The following is a 17,706-nucleotide window of genomic DNA, read 5'->3' as shown; positions in this document are numbered from 1 at the left end:
GAAGAACATCTCAGGCCCGTCTTTTCTGAACTTGAGATAGCCAAGACAGAGTTTAAAGCTGTGAATAACGAGCTGAAGCAGAGGGTAAAGGAGCTTGAAGCTGATCGCTATCAATGGAAGCTAGATGTCGACTCTCAGAAATATCGAGCAGACAAACTTGAAAAAGAACAGAAAAAAGTCTGTTTTGAGCTCGAAGACTTGAGAAATGGGTATCAAGATAAAGTCAAGGATAACTCCAAGTTGAAAGTGGCTTCTGAATACTGGGAAGACGAAGCTCATAGCCTGAAAAGAAAGTTCGAAGGACCTGATGAGAGAGCTTAGAAGGAGCAAATGAAGACTGCCCAAAGGCGCTTAGAAGACAGTCAGCATCAAAGCCAATGCTTGAGAATCCAGATGGTTGATCTGGAGAAACAACATGAGAGAGATTGCAAAACAATAGCTGAGTTAGAAGCTATTGTAGATGGGTTCAAGAAGAAAGTGAGCGAGCTTCAGATAGTGCTCTTCGATGGAGGTTTACAGTGGCGTTTCCGTTAGGAGCAAGCACAACAAAGGGTGAAGGCCAGAGACGCAATCTTCCTGGATCAAGTATAGAAGGTAGCTCGTCATCTACACGGCCTGGCAAGGGAAGCTGAAATGGTCCGACAAGGCATACAACCAGTGACAGATGAAGACAGAAGACTTGTCAACTTACTAGAAGCTATTCGGGGTCTAGAGGATTTAGTTCGAATGTACCTTTGATCATTTTTATGTCTCTTACAAAATAAAACATTTTTGTCTAAGTAAAGATTATTTATAATAATAGACACTTTTCTGGATCAATGCCTCGAACATTTCATGCATTTTGCATTTTTGCCTTTTTGCATCTCCATCTACATTTTTAAGCATTTTCACAAACATGAAATTAAGTCATGAAGGACTTGATGAAGTGGATTTAACCACATGGAAGCAAGATTGTAACATTAAAGAGCCTGATCAGCTGATGGTAGGACAAAGCCAGCCAGGATGATCTAAGAAAAGAATCCTCATATCCTAAGGACTACGATGTTGAAGCTGCTAGCAATTACCACATAAGAAGCCCCAAACATTCCTCTGAGAACTATAAGGCGCTGAAGCGTAAGATCCAAAACTTGATGGATTCAAGGGCATAAACGGTCGAAGAAGGGGGCATGGCATATACCATTTGCACTTAGATGATTGTTTTGTTTAAACACGTCTCTAATCTTTCATCGTTTGCTTAATCTTTTAAAGGATTGAATTTATGCTACTTTCTAAAGTGGAGCAATTGAACAAATTCTAATCTTTAGTTCTTCGAATATTAAATGAATTAAGGATTCTTTTAGTTTTTCAAGAATTATAGATTTTTGACATATGGCAAGGTTATACCTTTCTTATCCTGTCTCAAACCCCAAAACAAAATACCTTGATTCTTTACCCAAAATAACTCATGGTCATTACCAAAAAGACCAAATTTTGACATTACCTCCCTTTGAAATTCTTGAACATTACCTTTATCGTTTTTATACACCCACACCTTTCTTTGAGTCAATAAGATCACACCATTGTCTTTTTAGACTCAATTGACATTTTTACACCATTAAAGCCCACAACATCGAGTTGTTCATTTGAACATGAGCATTCTTCTAAGGCATAACATGGGGGATCTCGCAGGGAGCTTGAACATTAAGACATCTGGGGGAAAAAAGAAGAAGAATTCATCCGAAATAATTCTATCATTACACTATTTTCATGTAAATAGAATTAATCCTGAAAATCTATCCCCCTGGGGATACCTCTTCTGTGATGACTTCCATGTATGAAATGATGAACGGCTTTCTTTCTTTATCCCTTCACAACAGGAGAAAAAATATATCCCTTGTATCCCCTTTTGAGCTTATAGTATTTTTCTTCTGATTCAACCCTAACCAAAGATCACCCTCCATACTGGGGGGCAAGGTGGAAGAAATCTGCTCACATGAGTGAAGACATCAATCCAAAGGAAATACTAAAAGGTGGGCCAAATACCAAGTGTGAAGATTCAATCAAAAACAAAAAAGAAAAGAAGCAAAAAAGAAAAAACAAGAACAAAAAAGAAAAAAAAAGAAAAAATCAAAAGAAAAAGGGACAAAAAGCACATGCAAAGATTCCCTAAAGACAAATGTCACATCAAGCTTCAAACTATGAGATTGATCAAGCACAATCATTCTTGAATCACTGAATCACTTCACTCGAAGATCATAGAGCATCAGGAGAAAGAGACATTTTGAGCAAGATAAGATCGAGGGCATCAGAATGAATAGATCCTTGGTTCAATACCCTGAAACACTTATTTAGGCCTATTTATCATTTTCTTTCATAACCATGAGCCCTGGCCTACATTATGTGCCTTAAAAGTCCCTTCTAATCATACATGGATTTCTAAACAAAAGAGACTATCTTCATATTTCATCCCGCCCATCAGGATTAATTTGCAAAAAAACAATGTAATTAATGCATGGTAGAGAAATGACAAAGGGGGGTTCAAGACGTAAATCCTAAATAACGTCTTGAGACCAAAGAAGGGTTCGTGTTGAAAACCTAAAAAGGTGGCTCGAATATAAAAATTGTGCAACTGAGGCGATCACACAAATTCCTTGATAAGGCATCGCACAATCTGAGTGTAACAACGAAGGTTGGGAGTCAGAGAACACTTCCAGCAGAGAAACATGCAAGCTACCCCATCAATCCTTTGAGCATAAAATGCCAAACCTTTGACCAAACACGATAATCTGAGATTTTTTTATCCGTTCCTGACTTAACCATTTCCCAAAGATAACTTTGATCTTGACACTTGTCAAATAGCTATAATTTATTGAAGGATTAACATTGTAATTAATTTTTTGATATCCGATGAACTCTAGTTTTATGATTCGTCTCAATTGTAAAACCGTGAAAGTGACAATATTTTCAAAACTTTTGGTTAAACATTTTTTGAAACTCTTTTAATTGATATTTTCATAACTTTGAAAATAAAAGAGAAAGAAAAACATTTTTTTTTCAAACAAGACAGTCTCTCTAGAGTGGATCTTGGTAAATGACATGTGAATCTTAGACACAAAGCTCGTGCTCAGAATCAATGCTGAAGCAGGAAATGAGGAACATTTAGGGCATCTTTGAAGATTCAACATCAAATATTGGGGCATTTTTGGATATTAGGGCATCTTTGGGGATTCAACATCCTAATGCGAATTATCAGACCTTCTGAAGGCATTTCCTCCACATGCAGGAACAAGCAGGCAAAAATGAGGCTCTATCCAAGAGATAAATGACATTATTTCATGTTGCATGCATCTTAGACATACTTGAGAGCATCACATTTATCATTTTTAGCATACATAATTTTTGCAGCTTTAGAGTCAAGTTTCAACTTCAATGCGAAATATACTTGATTCAAAAGAGTTTGTAAAAATCGATAGTGGTTGCTTAACTCAGTAGTAAGAAGCTACACCTCAACTAATTTGATATATTGAAAGATCGACAGATCTTAGAATCAACTTCAGGCGAGTTCGAGAGCTAATTCAGAACCGATCCAGTTCGTATTTTCAAGTTGGATTTCAACTTCACGACGAATGATATCCAATTCCTGGCTCAACTTCACGGCGAAGGGGCCACCCACTGTTTCAACTTCACGACGAAGGGAATCGTGCTCACCATTGTCTCTCATGAGACAGTTTCCCTTGAAACAAACTTTGTCTCTCTTGAGACAGTTTCCCTTAAAAAAAATCTTTGAAATTGTTTCTCTTAAAACACAAAAACCTTTGAAACATAAACATTGAAAACATTTCCCTTGAAATGAATTTTGTCTCTCTTGAGACAGTTTCCCTTGAAACAAAATCTTTGAATATATTTTCCTTGGAACTAATTTCATCTCCCCGTGAGACAATTTCTTTTGGAACTAAGTTTTGTCTCTCTTGAGACAGTTTTTCTTAAAACAAAATTTTGTCTCCCTTGAGACCGTTTCCCATGAAACAACAGATATCTTTGAGACCGTTTCCCTTGAAACAAATTCTGTCTCTTTCGAGACAATTTCTCTTGAAGCATCATCTGAACCATTACACTCAGCTCAGGCACATACTTGGGATGGTCGAAAGCATTTCTCAAATCAAAAAAATAGAATGTGCACATCAGATTTGAACATTTGAAGAATTCGAGATCAGGGATCAGAACTTGAAGATTCCAGAACTAAGATTCCATAAAAGCAACCGGAGATCGAGATTTATCTCCTGAGCCCAAAAATAACATATGTTACATATGCATTTTAGGCATACCTAAGAGCATTGCATCCATCTCATCACATATATGCATAACTTTTTCAGGTTTTAGCTAGAGTCAATTTCAACTTCGCATCGAAGGATATTGAGCTCAAAGCTACACAATCAACTTGAGAGTAGATTTCAACTTCGCGACGGAGGATATCTAGCTCGAAGCCAAACTTCACAATACTTGGATTTCAACTTCACGACGAAGGATATTCAAGTCAAGGCTCAACTTCACGACGAAGAGGTCATCCACGATTTCAAATCCACGACGGAGGATATCGCGCCACCCGAGACAACACAAGTTCAACTTCACAACGAAGGGACAGATGGTTGTCAACAAACAACTTCCCAATTTCAACTTCACAGCGAAGGATATTGGACTCAAGACAACACAAGTTCAACTTCACAATGAAGGGACGGTTGGTTGTCAACAAACAATTTTCCAATTTCAGAGCCAATTTCAACTTCACAGCGAAGGGCATTGGATTCGAGACAACACAAGTTCAACTTCACAACGAAGGGACTGCTGGTTGTCAACAAACAATTTCCTAATTTCAGAGCCAATTTTAACTTCACAGCGAAGGGCATTGGACCCGAGACAGCACAAGTTTAACTTAACAACGAAGGGACGGCTGGTTGTCAACAAACAATTTCTCAATTTCAGAACCAATTTCAACTTCACAGCGAAAGATATTGGACTCGATACAACACAAGTTCAAATTCACAACTAAGGGACGGCTGGTTGTTAACAAACAATTTATTAGTTCCAGAACCAATTTCAACTTCACGGCGGAGGATATTGGACTCAGAACAATACTACCCACTTCGATTTCAACTTCACGATGAAGGATATCCAATTACCAGGCTCAACTTCACGATGAAGGGGCATCCCGCGGTTTCAACTTCACGACGAAGGGGAATCGTGCACACAAGCAGCATCCATCTCTAGATTGGATTTCAACTTCATGATGAAGGATATATAACTCAAAGAAGGGTTATCTATCATCAAAGACCTTCGAGTTCGATTACATTCAGCTCAGAGGTAAATCAAATTTACAGCATACCTCAAGGCAAGAAGGGCTATCTGTCAGCGAAAATTGTCGAGTTTGATTCCATTCAGCTCGATGACACCTCAATCACACTATTGTCCGGCTACAATCGAGGTTTTCAAGCCGATAAGAAGATCTGGGTTAGCCGTGCCTTAGTAGCAAGAAGCCTTTTTTCCGTCAGCATAGCTTAAGTCGAGAAAAGCTATCTGTCAACGAAGACTTTTCGAGTTCGGTTTCATTCAGCTCGAGAGCATATCAACCACATTATGGAGTTAAGGGATTACTTTCCAGTCGAATTTTTAGCCAATGTCTTTAAACCGAGAAGAATACCAAAGTGGACTACAACGAGAAGCCACATTCTGATTCAAATCATTTCAAGATGGACTCGACTTCGCGACGGAGGAGGCATCCGCAACTCAATTCGACAGGGAGTTATTCTTCAACTCCACTGAACGAAAATTTGTGTCTTTTTATCTTTGTCCTATTTTTCGTTCCACGAAAAATGACAAAGAGAGGCAGCTGTAGACACCAATTTTTTTAAAAGATAGAACTAGCAAGAGTTCATCTCCTAAGAGGACTCTTCTACCACCATATCTTTTAAAGCAACAACCACACCAACAAAGGTGCAACAACCGAGCAAGGAGTCTAGTTGCATTAGGATTTTATTGTTAGTTAGTTTTTTCACTATAAATACATGTAATCCTTCCCATTTGTAAGACACGATTATCATACGGGATTACGCACACACAAAAATACCCAAAGCAAATATGCAATAAGCCCCAAAGATTCGCTTGTAATTTTCAACAGAGAAATAAAAGAGGTATTTTTACCTATATTGCTTCGATTCTCGCTTGCATGTGGCTTGTTTCACTTCTTGTTTTCCGTTTTTAATTTGAAAGGGTCGATGAACACAAGGGAACCGAGATCTTTTCTCTTAGATCTACGCTTCCCCGAGGCTTATTTGAAAAACGGTTTGATTTTGGTTACCCAAGCAAATATGCAATAAGCCCCAAAGATTCGCTTGTAATTTTCAACAGAGAAATAAGAGGTATTTTTACCTATATTGCTTCGATTCTCGCTTGCATGTGGCTTGTTTCACTTCTTGTTTTCCGTTTTTAATTTGAAAGGGTCGATGAACACAAGGGAACCGAGATCTTTTCTCTTAGATCTACGCTTCCCCGAGGCTTATTTTGAAAAACCGGTTTGATTTTTGGTTAAAGGAGGGGAAGAGCTTTTAAAAATCTATATTAGCCCCTTTATTTATTATATGGATATTTTATTCATTTATTTTTATTATTCATGTTATTATTATATGTATATATATATATATATATTTTAAATTATTTTCATTTTATTTTTTTATTATATTATATTTTATTATATATATATATATATATATTTCTTTAATATTTACTTATAAGTTTATTATTACTATATATATTGTAATTATCTTTATCTAGTTATATATATTTTTTTATACTTTTAATAGTTTATTTATATACATATTATTAATATATATATATATATATATATATATATTCTTAATTATTATTTTTTGATTATTTATTTATTTACGTAATATATCTTATAACTTTATATATATATATATTATTTTTTATTATTTTCATTTTATTATTCATTATTATATTATTTTAAAAAATTCTTCTGTCTTTATCATTATTATTATTAAACACTATATTATATACTACTAACTTAGAGAGTCCATTTTTTTGTTTTATTTCTATCTAAAGTCTCTCCCACTTTTCTCTTTTTGTCTTATTTCTGACTAAAGCCCCCCACTTTCGGTGAAGTGAGATGGTAGCTTTTCTATTTTTAAATATTTGTTGTATATATATATATAGCTTATTTATTTTATTAATACGTTGATGTATATATATATATATATATTTCCTTTTTCAAATATTACTATATATAATTATTACTTTACTATTTTTTTTCTTATCTTATTTATTTATTTTAGTTTTTTCCTTTTATTTTATTTTCTTTATCTTATTTGTTTTCTTTACCTTGTTTATCTAACACATTTCTCGATTTTTTAAGGATATTTTCAAATCAATCTAAGGTAAGTAATCAGGATCAAATTTTACCTTTTTATTTAAAATTACAATTTTCTTAATTTAAGACAACTGAAAATTATGTGGTACCGAAAGGGCGGTTCAAGGGTGCTAATCCTTCCTTGACCGTAACCGACTCCCGAACTCGACACGTTTCTGGTACAACGCAGATCAGGTAAAATGGTGTCCGACCTACCTAAATTCGTTTTAAAGTGGTCGGTGGCGACTCCAATCCACATTTTCCTAAGTCGAAGCCCAATTCTGGAGCCCAACCGAAAGACGGTTACGACAGGTTCAACACCAAGTTATGTACCGAGCTTGAACACGTGCAGCGTTTAAGCATAACTTGGATAGGAATGTCAACCGACGAACGAGGATCTGTTCGGTTCAATTTAATAAACGAATAAACATGATTTGAAAGTTCATTTTGTTTGTAGTCTTGTTCACCTGAATCATATTTTTCTTTTATTTTTAAACTAATATGAACAGAATACAAACAACTTCCGTTCATTCAAATTCGATTCATTTACGCCCTAGACTTAGAAGACCATGGGCGAAGTTTGTTTGTTCGTTTCTTGTCGACTTGTATTTGTCAGCTGTTGAGCGACTTTTGTATTGGCCTCCACATGGATCCGAGACATGATTTTCAAAGGCTTACGCATATATGGAAATGGAGAATTCTGCCATTACTTTGGTTTCCGGAAACGAAAGCATCCATGTGTCTCAAACAAAAGGTTTAATTATTGGTTTAATAATGTCTGCAATTAGACAATAATTTCAAGCATTCGGATTTTGTAGTTTTCAAGAAAAGTCAATTTCTTAGAAGAATGTCTATGCTCAAAGATTTGGACGACACGATTTCTTGGACAAGTTGTTCTACTTCCCTTTACAATACTTTGATATCAAAATATATCTTTTGATTGATTCTCAAGTTAATGCTTAAAAGAGAAATAAGTAGAGATAACATAAATTCATTAACAATTTATTTCTGTACAAAATAATATCAGATTCAATTAACTCTTAAAATTTATATTTTATATCCGTATAATCTCTATTATTTGTTTTAAATTGGCATAATATTAAAATTAGTATATAATGTTTATCAAAATAATCGATTTATCCTTTATTTCATGGTTGATTCAGCTTAAAAAATTTATGACACCTTATATTTTTTTATAGTAAATTATCTTTTAAGAAATATATTTTATATTTTAAAATTGTTTGTTAGTTAAAAGTTCAAAGTTTGGCAACCAACTTTGAAAAAATGGTTTGCAAAGTTTGGTAAATGTTTCTTTGAAAATAGTTTTCAAAATTTGGTAAATGTTTCTTTGAAAAATGGTTTTTCAAAGTTTGGTAGATGTTTGTTGAAATATTGTAATGGGATCATCATAATTAGTCACTAGACTTTAAGGTATTTACAAGATTAAGTCCTTAAGCTTCAAAACCATCCCAAATCATTTTCTTTCTCTCAATACTAGAGAGCTTTCTTGTGAGTAGTGAGTGTTTTGTAAACACCTGTAAATTTTCTCTCTTAGTAAAAGATCTGTAGCAGTCCGGAGACGTAAGCAAAATTTGTTGAACTCCGTTATCAATTTCGGGTATTATTTTTCCGCTTTTATTTCGAATTCTCACTAATCTGGTTATAGGGAAATTACTCGTTTCTCGGTTTATTTCCTAACAATTGGTATCAGAGTTTTTGGTTGTGAATTTTGTCAATTTTTTGCGAGGTTACTATTCACGTGAATATTGAACAGTGAATAGTAAAATTTTGTCGACGATACGAGTTTATCGACGGAGGTGTTATAATACACGGTGGTTCACACAAATTGTCAAAAACAATCCAAAGAAGCCAAATTCGAGTGGGAGCGATGGCTGCAGAAGAAGGGAAGGTGAAAATTGAGAAGTTCGATGGTGCAGACTTTGGCTTTTGGAAGATGCAGATTGAAGATTTTCTGTACCAGAAAAATCTATATCAACCTCTCTCAAGAAAACAACCAGAGGGCATGAAGAACGAAGACTGTGCTCTTCTCGACAGACAAGCCCTCGGAGTTATCCGACTGACGTTATCCCGCAATGTTGCTTTCAACATAGCAAAGGAAAAGACCACGGCGGGTCTTATGGCGGCTCTCTCCAGTATGTATGAGAAGCCATCAGCCTCAAACAAATTTCATTTGATGAGGCGATTATTCAATTTGCGGATGGCGAAAGGGGCATCGGTGGCTCAACACCTAAATGAACTCAACACAATCACAACCCAGTTGAGTTCCGTAGAAATTGAATTCGATGATGAAGTTCGAGCTTTAATTCTCTTATCATCTTTACCAAACAGTTGGAATGCTACTGTTACAGCAGTTAGCAGCTCGTCGGGAAACAACAAATTGAAATTTGACGATGTTCAGGATCTGGTACTGAGCGAAGAAATTCGAAGGAGAGAATCAGGTGAAGCATCAACCTCCTCAGCCTTGCACACGGAGTCCAGAGGGAGAACTTCAGAAAGAAATTCAAATCATGGCAGATCCAAATCCAGAACGGGAAAATCAAGAACGGGAAAGAAAGATTTTACCCGTTATAACTGCGGCAAGAAGGCTCACTTTAAAAGAGATTATCGAGCACCGAAGAAAAATATCGGCGCACAGGAATCTGCCAACGTGACAGAGGAGACAGGTGATGCCATGGTTCTAAGCGTCAACAGTCCAATTGAATCATGGATCTTGGATTCAGAGGCATCTTTCCACTCCACCCCATGTCGAGAAATCATTGAGAAATATATCAGTGGTGATTTTAGGAGGGTTCATCTAGCTGATAATGAAACCTTGAAGATTGTCGGAAAATGAGACATCCGATTAAAGTTGCCAAACCAGACCACCTGGACGCTGAAAGGAGTGAGACATTTTCCTGGCCTCAAAAGAAATTTGATTTATGTAGGACAGCTTGATGGAGAAGGATATAGCACAACCTTTCCAGGCTGTGAATGGAAGATTACCAAAGGAGCACTCGTCATTACTCGTGGTAAGAAGACTGGTACTCTCTATGTAACCTCAAATTTAGAGAATAATATTACAGTAGCAGATGCTGATGGAAAATCAAACCTATGGCACCAAAGGCTTGGCCATATGAGCGAGAAAGGGATGAAGACACTTTTGTCAAAAGGGAAGTTGTCGGATCTAAAGAGTGTAGATGTCAGACTATGCGAGGATTGCATCTTTGGCAAACAAAAGAAAGTCAGTTTTGCAAAGATTGGCAAGACACCCAAGGTAGAAAAGTTAGAGTTGGTTCATACTGACGTATGGGGACCATCTCCAGTTACATCTCGTGCAGGCTCATTATATTATGTCACATTCATCGATGATTGTACAAGGAATGTGTGGGTTTATTTTCTGAAGAAGAAATCAAAAGTCTTTGATACCTTCAGAAAATGGAAGGCCATGGTGGAAAATGAAACTAGTTTCAAAGTCAAGCGGTTGAGGTCTGACAATGGAGGAGAGTACAAAAATAGAAGATTCAGAGATTTCTGCGCAAACAATGGGATCAAGATGGAGACAACAGTTCCCATGACACCGCAACAGAATGGCGTAGCAGAGCGCATGAACAGAACTCTGAATGAACGTGCCAGAAGCATGAGGATACATGGCAACTTACCCAAATTTCTATGGGTTGAAGCTATCAACTCTGCTGAAAGAAGTAAACTTGATGTTAAGTCCAATAAATGTGCCTTTGTTAGTTATGGCGGTGATGAGTTCGGTTACCGATTTTGGGACTATGAAAATCGGAAGATCATCAGAAGCAGAGATGTCATTTTCAATGAGAATGTGATGTACAAAGATAGATCAACCATAGAATCAAGTAGCTCAAACACCGAAGCTGAAACAAATAAATTTGCTGAGTTCGAGGAGATTTCTGGAAATGAAGTTCAGATCAGTCATGAAGCAGTTCAAGAAGAACCAGGCACACCAGAACTGAGACGCTCCTCCAGAATTCCTAAACCAACCCAACGGTATTCTCCTTCTTTGCACTACTTATTGCTGACTGACAATGGTGAACCAGAGTGCTATGATGAAGCAATGCAAGTGGAGGATTCATTCAAGTGGGAGTCTTCCATGAAAGATGAGATGGACTCACTTATGTCAAATCAGACGTGGGAATTAGCTGAATTACCACCAGGCAAGAAAGTTCTCCACATCAAGTGGATTTACAGGATCAAGGAAGAGCACGATGGGAGCAAACGCTACAAAGAGAGATTGGTTGTCAAAGGTTTTCAGCAAAAAGAAGGTATTGACTACAATGAAATTTTCTCTCCAGTAGTAAAACTGTCTACAATCAAACTAGTGTTGAAAATTATAGCTGCATAGAATTTACATCTTGAGCATTTAGATGTAAAGACAGCTTTCCTTCATGGTGATTTGGAGGAAGAAATCTATATGAGGCAACCAGAAGGCTTCATAAAGGCAGGCAAGAAAACCGGGTATGCAGGTTGAAGAAGAGCTTGTATGGTTTAAAACAAGCTCGTAGACAGTGGTACAAGAAGTTCGATAGTTTCATGAGTAGCAGTGGTTTTACCAGATTCCAAGCAGATCATTGTTGCTACATCAAAAGGTTCAACAACAGCTTCATTATTTTATTGTTGATGACATGCTCGTTGCAGGCTCAGACATACAAGAGATTATAAACTTGAAGCAAAAATTGTCGAAGCAGTTTGCTATGAAGGATCTGAGAGCTGCAAAGCAGATTCTTGGAATGAGGATTAAGAGAGACACAAAGTCGGGGACTTTGATGTTATCACAGGCTGAGTACATCAACAAAGTATTCTCCAAGTTCAACATACAAAATGCTAAACCAGTAAGTACACCTTTAGGTATTCATTTTAGACTCTCCAAAGAACAGTCACCAAAGACGGAGGAAGAACGTGCACACATGGTGAAGGTGTCGTATGCCTCAGCAATTGGAAGTCTAATGTATGTCATTACTTGTACTAGACCAAATATTGCTCATGCATTGGGAGCTATTAGCATGTACATGAATAATCCGGGCAAGGTACACTGGGAAGCAGTCAAATGGATCCTCAGATATCTGCGGGGTACTACAAACAAAGCACTTTGTTTCAAAGGTGGAGATACAATACTGACAAGCTATGTAGATGTTGACTTAGCCAGAAATGTTGACATTAGAAGGAGCATTACAGGGTATGTCTATACTCTAGGAGGTACTGCAGTGAGTTGGGTTTCTCAACTACAGAAGATAGTTGCTCTCTCCTCAACTGAAGCAAAATATGTCGCTGTTACGGAAGCCAGTAAGGAGATGGTCTGGCTCCAAAGTTTCTTGGAAGAGTTAGGCAAGAAACAAGAAAACAATGTCTTGTATTGCGACAGTCAAAGTGTTATCCATCTAGCAAAGAATCTGTCTTTTAATTCTAGGACGAAGCACATACAATTGAGATATCATTTTATCCGATCTCTTCTGGAAGATGGGGTTTTGAAACTTGAAAAGATTAGTGGAGCTCAAAATCCGGCAGACATGTTGACAAAGACGGTTACTACAGACAAACTAAAGTTGTGTTCAACTTCAGTTGGCATGCTAGAGTAACAAGACTATAAAAGCTACTGGATTGATCGAGGTGTGAAGACAGATTAAAATAAGTCTTCAAGTGGGAGATTGTTAAAAGTTCAAAGTTTGGCAACCAACTTTGAAAAAATGGTTTTCAAAGTTTGGTAAATGTTTCTTTGAAAAATGGTTTTTCAAAGTTTGGTAGATGTTTGTTGAAATATTGTAATGTGATAATCATAATTAGTCACTAGACTTTAGGGTATTTACAAGATTAAGTCCTTAAGCTTCAAAACCATCCCAAATCATTTTCTTTCTCCCAATACTAGATAGCTTTCTTGTGAGTAGTGAGTGTTTTGTAAACACTTGTAAATTTTCTCTCTTAGTAAAATATCTGCAGCAGTCCGGAGACGTAAGCAAATTTGGTTGAACTCCGTTATCAATTTCGGGTATTATTTTTCCGCTTTTATTTCGCATTCTCGCTAATCTAGTTATAGGGAAATTACTCGTTTCTCGGTTTATTTCCTAACATTGTTAATGTGGCAGAAATTCACATTAATAATTATTATTAAACACACGTAGGTGGCCATACAATTTTACGAAAATTTGATGATATAATCATTATTTTTAATTTTATTTTGATTTAATTACATAGTAGGTTATTGAATTATAATATAAATTTATTATTTGAACATAGATTTACGAAATATCGTCTACTAAAGATGATCGAATGAATGACACTAGAGAAGTTCATTTACCCAATGTTTATCTATGAATATACTTAATATTGAAGTGTCTGCGTAGAGGGATTCACGTAAGCTTACTTGAAGCAGAAGCTTGAAGCCGCTGCTGGTTTTTTGAATAACAACCGCAATACATGCACGCATGTGCCCAGTTTACTTTTCCCAGTACCAAAACATTTTGTACTTTGCAAGTTTACCCCCCAAGATTTTCCCGAGTCAAATACGATCCTTTGTCTTTATTATATAAAAGAAATATAAAGAGAAAATTAGTATACTATTTGTTTACGATTTTGCCTCTCTTTTTTTTCCTGTGTTAGTGCATTGATTACTGTTTGATTGTAACAATTTGTAGGGATTAGTGGGTTACACCCACTCTTTGATGTGGCCTATATATATCTCCTTTGCTCTCGCTTCTTTTGCTGCACAGAATTAGTATTTCAATATTCATATCATATTTTTCATATTCATCCTTTCTTATGCTTCAGAAAGCCATGCCGGAAGCTCCCAAAGCCTTATCCGTCGAGGGTACCGTCGTCGAAAATAACGACAAGGCATTGAAATTCATCGAGGATGTTACCATTAACGCTGATGAAGTGCAGAAGCGAGTTCTATCCAAGATTCTCTCTCGTAGCGCCGACACCGAGTACTTGCGAAGGAACGGTCTTAACGGGTGTACCGATAGAGGAACGTTCAAGAAGGTGATGCCAGTCATTACGTACGAAGATTTGAAGCCGGATATCGAGCGTATCGCGAATGGCGATACGTCGCAGATTCTTTGCTCACATCCCATATCAGAGTTCTTAACAAGGTCAGTCCATTGTGTTTAAAACTTTAAATATTGAATTATGTATGTTCTTTTTGGAGATGATCATGAACCGTGCTGTTTTGCATGGGACTGTTTAATGGTATAGCTCGGGTACGTCTGCCGGCGAGCGAAAGCTGATGCCGACGATAGACGAGGAACTCGAGAGGAGATTGTTTCTTTATAGCTTGTTAATGCCTGTGATGAGTCAATTCGTTCCGGGTTTGGACAAAGGGAAGGGAATGTACTTTTTGTTTGTGAAATCAGAAGCTAAGACCCCGGGTGGACTCGTGGCTCGTCCTGTTTTAACCAGCTACTACAAGAGCTCATATTTTAAAAATAAGCCTAACGATCCCTACACCAATTATACAAGCCCAAACGAAACCATTCTCTGCCTGGATTCTTACCAGAGCATGTATTCTCAGTTGCTTTGCGGTCTATGTCAAAATGAAAAAGTCGTTCGGGTAGGTGCGGTTTTCGCCTCTGGTTTCATTCGAGCAATTCACTTCCTTCAAAAACATTGGGGTCTTCTTTGTAACGATATCCGAACCGGAACTATCGACCCGAAGATCACTGATCCTTATGTAAGAGAAGCCGTCTCGAAAATCCTGAAACCTAACCCCAAGCTTGCTGATTTTGTTGAGGCAGAATGTAGCAATGGGTCATGGAAAGGGATCATAACTAGACTGTGGCCTAACACTAAGTACATAGATGTTATTGTCACAGGTACCATGTCTCAGTACATTCCTGCACTAGATTATTACAGCAACTCCCTCCCCCTTGTTTGCACCATGTACGCGTCGTCCGAATGTTATTTCGGAATCAATCTCGACCCGCTTTGCAAGCCTAGTGAGGTATCCTACACCCTTATCCCCACCATGGCGTATTTCGAGTTCTTGCCGGTGACTAGGGAAAATGAGTTAATCAGTACCATCTCCGAACCAACGACCCTGAATGACGAAGAGAAACAACAACTTGTCGATCTTGTCGATGTCAAACTAGGACAAGAATATGAGCTTGTTGTCACAACATATGCAGGTAACGCAGTGCCTTGAAAACATGTTTGATTTGATACATTATTTATTTTTGGTGTCTCTGAGAAGGGAAATGTTTTATGTTGGCAGGTCTTTATCGATACCGAGTCGGAGACATACTTCGTGTATCCGGATTCAAGAACAACTCCCCACAATTCAATTTCATATGTAGGAAAAACGTTGTGCTCAGCATTGATTCCGATAAAACCGACGAGGTTGAACTCCAAAACGCAGTGAAAAACGCTGCAAATCAACTCGGGCAATTCGAAGCATCTCTGGTGGAATACACCAGCTATGCGGACACATCGGCGACTCCCGGTCACTACGTGCTGTACTGGGAACTCAGTGTTAAAGATGCAAATTCGATCCCTCCGTCAGTTTTCGAGAATTTTTGCTTCACGGTCGAAGAATCACTCCACAGCGTGTACCGACAAGGGCGGGTTTCTGACAAGTCCATCGGGCCATTGGAGATAAGAGTAGTGGAGAATGGCACATTCGACATGCTCATGGACTTTGCTCTAACGCAGGGTGCATCAATAAACCAGTACAAGACACCAAGGTGCGTCAAGTATGCTCCCATTATCGAGCTTCTAAATTCGAGAGTCATTTCGAGTTATTTCAGTCAGAAATATCCGAGATGGAGCCCCGGTCAGAAGCAATGGTGCACTCAAAATTGAACAAGTTGAGCATTGAGCATCTTTTCTCTGTAATGAAAAACAACGGAAGAACTGTTTCACTTCACATTTAGTATGAATGGTTTGAACTTTTATAAACTTTATGAATTCTTTTACTTTATAGTAAAAAAACTAAAAATCCTCTTAAAGTCTTCATGTTATAGCGCGTATTATATTTAGTCCTTATACTTGTAATAATCAGCAAAAAGGTCCTTGTACATTAGAAAAAATGATCGTATTCGATAACACAGTCACTGTTGTGTCTTTAGGCTTTGTTGCTACCGCCATTTTCATCTCCATGTTGTTAGTAATGGTCATCTTCAAATGCTTTCTCAGACCCAACTGTCACGATGGAAGCTGAATTGAGGTTGAAAAAGGGAGAATTGGGGATTAATTTGACTTAATTAGGGATTGGGAGTAAATCGGGGGAATTGTAACGGGGAAGGGATGGTAACTGGAAAGGTTGGGATGAAATGTGAGAAAGTTATCGTTGAGGCCAAAGTTGAGATAGAGATTAGGCTAGCTGATGGAGGAAATGAGTCTGGCTAACTGTGGGCTCTGGGTTTGTAATCTGTTTTGAGTGAACCTGCATGAGTCGGCAAAATTTTAGTTAGTTTGTTAGATTTTCAGTACATGCCAACTGTGAGGTACTTGTTAATATATAAACATTGTACTTGATTCCATGGGAATCATCTTTTATGAATGAATGAACAAGTCTTTTCCTAAATTCTTTCTTCTATCTCTCTGAAATCTTAATTCTTCACCCCTAAATTGTGACAAATTGGTAATCAGAGCCTATATCTTGGTCATTCAAAAAAACTGGGAAAGCAGAAGAAAGCTTAAATAATGCCAGATGATGCAACGTTGATTGCTATTCAACAGAGCATTAAGGAGCTATATAATCAAATGGCAGATTTAAGAGATGATGCCCAAATGCCAAAATGGTGGGAACAGAAGGAGAAAAGGTTGGAGAACCTGGAATCTGAGTTTGCTGAACAGAAGGGATACTTGAGTAGAATCCTTAAAATCTTGAGGAGCAAGGAAGGAGAGGAAATTTCTGAAGAGGAAACAAGTAATGACAATACGAAAGACAACCAGGAAACGGATACCTCCAAGTCAACAGACAATATTCCTATACAAGTTACTGTAATAGGAGACAAAGAGATGTATTCCTATCAACCTAATAAACCATGTATTTTAGCATCTAAACCAATAGCTTTCCAAAGTTTTAATTCCGGTGAATCAGAAGTTACAGCTAGCTAACAATGTAGCCAGTGCTAGTGAGATTAAAATGGACAGTGAAAGAAATAATGATAATAAAAATTCATTTAAAGGTCCTTTTGGAAGCTCGGGTTCTATCTTACTCGACCAAAAAAAGAGCTACAAATGTTTGATGCTAGCAATCCTAGAGGATGGATTAGAAAATGGCAGAAATACTTTAATCTATTGGGAGTTCCAGAGGAACAGAAAATGGAGGTAGATGCCATGTATTTAAT

At 37.3% G+C, this 17,706-nt stretch overlaps 1 protein-coding gene across 1 annotated transcript; it reads left to right on the top strand.

Moving 5' to 3' along the window:
- The first annotated feature begins 14,082 nt into the window (after positions 1 to 14,082).
- LOC120151533 (indole-3-acetic acid-amido synthetase GH3.6-like) lies at positions 14,083 to 16,312 on the top strand. The gene is made up of 3 exons (XM_039163950.1): positions 14,083 to 14,508; positions 14,612 to 15,540; positions 15,627 to 16,312. The coding sequence occupies exons 1-3, from the start codon at positions 14,177 to 14,179 to the stop codon at positions 16,211 to 16,213; spliced, it is 1,848 nt and encodes a 615-aa protein (XP_039019881.1). The 5' UTR covers positions 14,083 to 14,176; the 3' UTR covers positions 16,214 to 16,312.
- The last annotated feature ends 1,394 nt before the right edge of the window (positions 16,313 to 17,706 follow it).

Source organism: Hibiscus syriacus, unplaced genomic scaffold (genome assembly GCF_006381635.1).
Source record: "Hibiscus syriacus cultivar Baekdansim isolate YM2019G1 unplaced genomic scaffold, ASM638163v2 tig00111059_pilon, whole genome shotgun sequence".
Classification (NCBI taxonomy): domain Eukaryota; kingdom Viridiplantae; phylum Streptophyta; class Magnoliopsida; order Malvales; family Malvaceae; genus Hibiscus; species Hibiscus syriacus.
The sequence above is the reverse complement of the archived record's forward strand: the minus strand, read 5'-3'. Positions and strand labels throughout refer to the sequence as shown.

What these genes read in the sequence shown, in the direction of transcription:
- LOC120151533 (XM_039163950.1), top strand. Translation starts at nt 14,177, where the DNA reads ATGCTTCAGAAAGCCATGCCGGAAGCTCCCAAAGCCTTATCCGTCGAG. An exon ending in ATATCAGAGTTCTTAACAAG is followed by an intron (nt 14,509 to 14,611) that starts GTCAGTCCATTG and finishes TTAATGGTATAG; the next exon opens with CTCGGGTACGTCTGCCGGCG. An exon ending in TGTTGTCACAACATATGCAG is followed by an intron (nt 15,541 to 15,626) that starts GTAACGCAGTGC and finishes TTATGTTGGCAG; the next exon opens with GTCTTTATCGATACCGAGTC.